An 8,110-nucleotide genomic window follows, 5' to 3' on the forward strand; every position below is an offset into this window, starting at 1 on the left:
AGTATATAATGTGCAATCAACAACCTTTAATACCACACACACACACACACACACACACACACACACACACACACACACACACACACACACACACACACACACGTCTCACCTAGCATTAATGCCTTATTGGGCTGCAGTGTGTGGCACATCTGCTTGGCCGCAGTTAGCTTGGGGTCCTCCTCTTCTCCTCCTCCTCCTCTTCCTCCTCCTCCTCCTCCTCTTCCTCCTCCGCCTCCTCCTACTCCTCCTCCTCCTCTCTCCTTCCCCATCTCTCTCTCCGAGCCCTGGCTGTTCCTTAAAGCTCCACAAGCGGCGTGTCTGGCAGCTTGTTGGCGATCCGTCTTTCCCGTCTGTGCTGAGATGAGTATTTTAGGAATCCTAGAGGGCGGCTGGGCGTTGGAAAGCTTCTCTGCAGGTCCTGGAGGGAAAGGGTCAGGGATCCTCGTGTGTCTGTGGAGTTATTGAAAACACACATTAATACTCGACGGGTATGGTAGCATGGTAATCCTGCAGACTTGTAGGTGTGCTGTGCTGTTAAATAGCTTTGCATCATATTGAACGGTGTTTCAAACTGTGAAGAGAACACACTGGGTGTGAACACAGGTTCGTCCTCTACATCTACCATCAGTGTGTGCGTTACTACTTTCACAAAGCAAACTTGAAAGCAGTAAAATGGCTGTTAAATAAAGATAAATATATCAACACACCTCAAGCTCGCTTTAACGACCCCCTCGCAGATTCTTATTTCCTCCTGATCTCCTTCATCCTCCTCTACTTCTTCTGCTTCCTCCTCCACTCGTACTTGTGTCCAGAAAGAGTGGCCCAGCAGCTCTGGCCAGTCCATCCTAATGAACAAACACAAAACTAAACATTAAGCCGCGAGAAAATCAAATATCATGATATTTTTGACTGAATACCTCGATATTGAAGGGTTGACAATTGGTTGCTTCCACTAAATATTTACACAACTACATTATATAAACAATCATCAGGAATGTGGATGTAATGATTATGTGTGTAAAGGCTAGAAGCTAGAACAGTCTGTACGTTCAGAAGATGACACCCTTTACTGTTATGCCATATTATGATGTCCAAAGTCTAAGATTATATATTATTGATAAAGTGCACAGCCCTGAATTAAAACACAAAAAATAGTCACATAGCTCAACGTGGAATTAAAAAGCAGCCGTCTGAAGATACTCAATGTTACAATTAAGTCAATTTTACTGTCTTAGAAATTCTCTAGCTAGTCAAGAATTACACTTAAAATAATAAAACTTATTCTCTTATGTTTAGACGAAGAGATCAAATAACTTTTGATGATGAACAGAATTAATCAACTGGTCCTGATACATAAACAATACACAACAATAACACCATTAGCATTGTTATGTTAGGATTATATACGTTATGATCATAATAGTAAAGGAGACCAGTAGAATAGAGTGTGTGCTGGACCTGTGTGTGTGTGTGTGTGTGTGTGTGTGTGTGTGTGTGTGTGTGTGTGTGTGTGTGCGCCTCACCGCTTATCAGGGTTTTTGTTGAGCAAGCGTTGCAGAAGATTCAGGAAGTCCTCACTGGGAGGACTGGCTGAAAGCACTGTAACAAACAAGAAGAAAAGATAATTCATTTAAACTAAAAACAAACTACCCTATGATAAAATATATATGTGTGTGTGTCTGAGTGCCAGCATATGTGTGTGTGTGTGTGTGTGTGTGTGTGTGTGTGTGTGTGTGTGTGTGTGTGTGTGTGTGTGTGTGTGTGTGTGTGTGTGTGTGTGTGTGAGAGAGTGTGTCACCTGTCTGTCTGGGAGGTGTTGGCTCCTGATGTAAAATCTTCTCTGTAATCTCAGTGTAGCTCTCAGAAAAGAACGGAGGTTTACCTGGAAAGCAAAAGATTATTTAACGGATTAAGTCGTAAATTAAAGTACAGTTATTCTGTTTTTAATTGTATTAAATCCAGTACATCAGTTTAATTATCATAAACGTCATGAATGACACGTACCCAACAACAGAGCACCATAGTGAGAGTGAGAGTGTGTGTGTGTGTGTGTGTGTACCAGTAAACATGTAGTAGAGTGTACAACCCAGAGCCCAGAGATCCGATCTCATATTAGTTTCTGATCCCTTCAAAAGCTCTGGAGCTTTGTAAGTTGGAGGACCTGAAAATATAAAGACATACAGATATTAGGAAAGACAAAAACAGTAAAATAGGACCGTCATCCTTATTACGAGTTCATTTTATTATTGTGATTAATAATCAATATGTTGGCTAATGGTAAACAATTAATCATATTTTTTACAATTAGTTTTTGACATTTTTTTATGTGATGTTGTGGTTTTGTTATTATTCTAAAAATATATATATTTTATTTCTGAGTACGTTATCATATCGATTGGATTTACTTCTTGTTTTATTAGAGTTTAACTCTTATTATAGTGTGTCTTGCTCACTGTTTAACACTTGTTGTATTTCCTTGTTTTGCCTTTCAAAAGGACTTTGCAAACAAAAGGTGCAATATAAATAAATAAGGTTATTAAATTATGGTCTGAAAGTAGACTTCCTTTTATCTTTGCTATCATTCAGTACTTTTCTCTACAATGATATGATCACAATATCATAACAGCCTGGTTCATCTGAACTGGATCCATCAAAACATTGTACATCTTTGCCTCCTCTAATCTACCAGCGAGGTCCCCCATCGATCAACACTACGATGTATTAGGAACCAACAGGCTTTCAAAAGAACTGCCATCGGACCGTTTAATCTTTTCTGCGTGTTGTCAGAGTTCTCGTCGCCGTCTTCCTCCTCAGAGGCGGAGCGAAAGGTAAAGAAATCCTCCAGCGTCTCTCCGTCTGCCTTGGACAGACAGAAGTTACCAAACTTCAGAGTGCCGCTGCCGTCCAGTAGGATCTAGGGCGACAAAGGGAGGGTCGCTGTGTTCATATAATAATCATAATGCTGCTGGTGCGTGTGTTAGTCCTGCACACACATGCATGCAGAGGCAAACCTTAGCAGGGGTCAATTCAGAGAAGATTATTCCCAATTCATGGATGTATTTCAGTCCTTTGACCAAGTCCCATCCAAACCTCCGCACCACGTCTTCTGACAGGCATCCATCATGACCGAGTATCGACTCCAGAGAACCACCTGGTGGACATGAGGGTGAAAAGAGAGACAGCATGAGAGACCAGGGCCCAATCCCAATGTCCCCCTAAACCCTCAAACCCTGAACCCTCAGGACTCACTGACGTCAGCTCTAAGTGGCTGAGTGTGAGAGGCTTTAGGGCTTGATGGTGTGAATATGGATGAGACGGCACTTTGCTGCAACATCATGTCACCATGACAACATACAAAAATATTGTGTACAATTGTCTATTTATTTTATTCCCTGATTTGAACGTCTTCCAGGCTCTTTCCTCAAATAATCTATTTTTGTAAAAACAGCTTCAATAACAAAATGAAATCTTTGATGAATAAATCTGTTTAAAAAAAACATTATTTATAATTCCTGCTGGCATTCCTCTGATTTCATGTGTTTTTATGTTCCATCTGTAATCCGTAATGTTGGGCTGAACGTGTCTCTTTGTTGACCTTTTATTTTTACGTCTCCATTCTTCCCTTGGTAACTCTGTGTTTAACATCACATTGCAATGAATTGTGGGTAATTCCCTTGGGCAAAATCGGCATCTAATGCTGACTCACGGAAAGGGTTCATGAAGTGCTCAAAATGTCTGCCAGAGACTCAAACACTAGACGATGTGACAGCGGGTCAGAACTAAACCTGGGACTGGACCCAAGGAAGACTAATACATTGTGCATAAAGAACATGTTTACAATCTAAACATGAAAGTGAATCGCTAACACGAATCTAACACTATTCGTGGAATATTATCAGTTGTAAGATACATTTTCCATGTCTTTTGATGGCTGAAAATCACTAGAAATAATGACCGACCTGTACAGAGCTCCACTACCAACCAGAGGTGGTTACTGGTCTCGTACCACTCGTAGAAACACGCTATGTTTGGATGATCCAGATCTTGGCTGAGACGTACCTAAAAGGGGACGGAAACAAGACATCATCTAATGTGCAGGTATTGTTGATTGCGATGCTCAAAAGCAGAATTCTCCCTAAAATAATTCACATGCAAGAATCCCCTCATGATCTCAGTCACGAAGGTTTGGTAAACAATGTTGACAGACATTTGGGAAACTCAGTCACTGCAAATAAAGCCCCAAACTCTTTGTAAACTGTCTGCTTGTGTGTACAAAGTGTTGAGACCGTGTATGTATATATATATATATATATATATATATATATATATATATATATATATATATATATATATATATATATATATAGTCTATACATCGGGACATATATGGAAACCTATACTACAATGTGAAGGTGGAAGGTAAGCTTTTTAATTGAGGATACAGTATACAGTGTTTAATGAAGTCCTTTGGACAGTGACACATTTACAGAGGTTGTCTATAATCATTAAGAGCTCCTATCTTCTATCGTACATAAAAGAAACAAGGTAGTGTGTCATTTGAGGATAATGTTTTCATGTATATAGTTCTAAGTCATATGTTTATGACTCTTAATGTTCCCACTTTCCATGCTGTGTTGAGGAATTTAATATACACATTTAAATGTTGATTAAATGACTCAGAAAATGTAATTATAAAAGCCTTAACTGAGCCGACACAGAGTGATACGAGGTATTCTTCTTGTTTCTGGAAATATTGGAACAGTGACTTTTTAACTGCAATGATTATACCGATGTCCTCGTATTGTATTGTATTTTATATAATGTTGTTGTATTTGTGTTTGTTGCTATATGGACTCATGAGTCTGAAATAAAAAGGAATATATCATTATTTTTTTAAGTCAATCTAATTCTCAATAATGTATTAAAACATGATTTCAAAGCTGGTGATTTCCTGCCTCTTCAGGCTTTGTAATACAATACTAAAACAAATATGAAAATGTAACAGGTGTCTTTGTACACTTCTAACACAACCGTCCTACATGGTTAGTGATCTCAGGTCTCTTGGCTTTCTCGGCGCAGACGATGGCCACGTAGTTGAGATGGCCTTTCTTTCTTCCTTTATAGACGACAGAGCGAGATCCGGTCCCAAGCTCCTCATACAGGATGAAGTTCTCCATCGGCTGTGGAGAAGACGTGAAAAGTGTTTACGTCTTAATCATTAACTTAAGAGTGCCATCAATGAGCAAAGGAAGCAGGGAAGTGTCAGACATTGTAGCTTTAGCATCAATGCTATCTACTCCGGCAGAGGAAACGTGGCATGTGAAAAATATTCTAATAAGTATGGTCTGTACAATTATTAAAATGATATAACCCTTAAAGCCATTTGAGTGGCCTGTTTTTGTTTGTTTGTGTGTTTGTTTTCTATTCCATTTGCTTTTTTTGGTTATTTGTTTGGTTTTGTTGTATTCATTGCCTTTATGGTTTGGTCCTTTGTTTTGTTTACCGGTATTTAAGTTATGTATGACTATGCTTTGCTTCTATGTAGAGCACTTTGTTTTTAAAAAGGTGCTATATAAATAAAGTTATTATTATTGTTATTATTATTATTATTATTATTATTATTATATGGTTTGACATTGGCTAACATCAGTCTTTATGTACAAATAACACATGACTAGCTAACTTATATGTTGGGGTCATGATGTCAAAATGGGGGTCATGAATATATTTGATCAAGTGTCAAACAAATAAAAGAATATAATTAAATATTGTAATTTACTCAAATTCTAGGTTTTCGGGTAGATTGGTCAAAAACAACCATGTTTTTCTTCGCCATACTAACGTTCGCCACAATCCAAAATGGCGTCGCGTCAACGATGATTGCAATTAACGTTAATTAGCTTCAGACCAGCGGACACCTGTTGCACTCTGCCGGCTTCAGGTGTGTCACAAAACAGCCAGCTCCTAAATGTAGCTTCCACACTTAACGGCTATATTAAACAAAACATGTTTGAAATAGATAGTTAGCTTGTAGGTGGTGAATAATATAAGCATATTAAGCGTAACCTTAAGCCATCAGCTAGAGGTTTGTTCGCTTATGACGACAAAGCAGTGAGCAGCGACACCTAGTAAGTAACGTTATTACATTACACATCATACAACTAAGCACACAGACACACACTACTTACTTAATAACGTGTTTGAGATATATCCCCCTCACGTTTATTATCAAACTACCTCACAACTTAAGTTACCTCTTCAACGTCCCGCTGTTTGTTAGCGGAAGCGAGATGTGGCCGGACTGGTCCACTCCGACTGGAAGAGGGGTGTCCGGGAGTTCTTCAGAGTTAAGGTAAAGCAACATCTGCCCACCAAAGTCATTCTCATACGCACAGATGCGTACGAAGACACACAATTGTCTTTACGACATATTTCCACACGCATACGGTTTAAAATGCGGGTTAGTTTAGTTGTATAAGTTATAGGTGTTGACCCGACCACCGCCACATGGTCTATTCCTAGCGTTGCTGGGATACAGGAGTGCACACAACAGGCAGCGCGTGGTCGAGCAGGGAAGACGACACCAGTTGCCCTCAAAATGACTGTATTTATTTTACATGTAGATCAACAACAAAACAAAAAACACATTGTTTTTCTGTTAGTTTACTCACGCTCCAATAGCATGCACATGTCTTTTAACAAACCTCCCAAAAATAATTCCCACATTTATTTTTTGTGTAACATTTAAAGATGAGCCCAAAGTGTTTTAGTGTCATTTTTTTTATTATTATGTAATGTTGTCGTTTTAAGTCCTTTTATGCAGTTATTTGTTGTTGTTGTTGTGTTCATTTCCTTTATGGCATGGTTTCTTTTTTGCCTTTTGGTTTTCTTTGTTTGTTTGTATTGAAGTTCTGCGTCCTGCATTTTGTGTTCTTGTTTTGTCTGTGCTTTGATTCTCTGAGCACTTTGTAAACCCTGTTTTAAAAGTGCTATATAAATAAAGTTATTAGGGCCCGAGTCATTCCAGCGACGGCCCTGACACTGTCATGTTTATTATTATTATTATTATTATTATTATTATTATTATTATCATCATCCCTATTCTGCAAATTATTTGCCTTTTTGGGGCTTTATCATATCCCAAAACTCCCCACATGTCATGCCTGTCAGGAATGGTGGAAACTGTGATATTTTAGTTGTCTCTCATTTGGGTATAAAGAGTATAAAGCATGTTGATGCACGTTGTCTAGCGCCACACAGTGGATACAGGAAGTCATTGCAAAGCATTGTTTCCAGTCTCACTCCATGCAGGGAAAAAACGCTTTAATTTATATATTACATTTATAATTAAATCTGCAAAGTTGTATCTAAAGTGATCAAATTATGGTGGAGTACACAATGTGCCTAAACATATTGGAGTAGAAGCATAAAGTAGCATAACATATAAACTCCTCCGCCACTATGTTGCCTTCCTACGAGCAAAACCCTTCCAGTTAATTTACTTTCTACAGTTGTGGTGAATCTGTTTCTGGTAAAGAGTTGTTGGGCCCTGCGATTTAGACTTAGATGAAGAGTGAACGGTGGAGACCGTGGGAATCTCCTCAGGGCGCAAACTTAACCTTACAAGATTAACCAAAGATGCCAAGAGTTCCACTTCCGGAGGGCGCCTTTCATCCTACAAAATAAAAGCGCAAAAAGAAAAATGCAATAAAAAAAATAATCCACCTCATTTGCTTCTTACAGCATTGTATGAATAGTTTACATGAAAACAGTATTTGTTATAGGCTGTTTTAATGTCCCTTTTGTGTGGTGATCATCTATCACAGAAGCATCTGATATACTTTTGTCTCTTTAGTTATATTTGTTCGATGGCTAGTCAAACAAAAGCAACACTAGATTGACCCAGACTATATCTTAATTTAATGGAAACTGCAAATATTCCAGAGCTTGCTTTGGCTTGGTGTTTTTAGTTGGAAAACATAAAATGTAAATAATCACAATGCCATGATGACAAACTACCTTTTTATTTTACCTATGAAAGGAGCTCCTAATACGTATAGACAACCTCTGTAAATATGGCACTGTGCAAATAACATTACATTACATTTAA

The 8,110-nt window shown here is 38.4% G+C and overlaps 1 protein-coding gene across 1 annotated transcript in view; it reads right to left on the reverse strand.

The window, feature by feature from the left end:
- The window catches only part of ulk4 (unc-51 like kinase 4), a gene marked incomplete at both ends in the record, with an annotated part of 77,729 nt that extends 72,552 nt beyond the window's left edge, over positions 1-5,177 (reverse strand). The window contains 10 exons of the mRNA XM_079227378.1: positions 110-178; positions 284-450; positions 708-845; positions 1,524-1,599; positions 1,799-1,882; positions 2,060-2,161; positions 2,761-2,914; positions 3,012-3,151; positions 3,960-4,059; positions 5,040-5,177. Coding sequence (XP_079083504.1) covers positions 110-178; positions 284-450; positions 708-845; positions 1,524-1,599; positions 1,799-1,882; positions 2,060-2,161; positions 2,761-2,914; positions 3,012-3,151; positions 3,960-4,059; positions 5,040-5,177 — 1,168 coding nt within the window. The remainder of the gene's footprint in view (positions 1-109; positions 179-283; positions 451-707; positions 846-1,523; positions 1,600-1,798; positions 1,883-2,059; positions 2,162-2,760; positions 2,915-3,011; positions 3,152-3,959; positions 4,060-5,039) is intronic.
- Between the last annotated feature and the right edge of the window lie 2,933 nt (positions 5,178-8,110).

The sequence above is a fragment of the Taurulus bubalis genome (genome assembly GCF_910589615.1).
Source record: "Taurulus bubalis genome assembly, chromosome: 12".
Lineage (NCBI taxonomy): Eukaryota > Metazoa > Chordata > Actinopteri > Perciformes > Cottidae > Taurulus > Taurulus bubalis.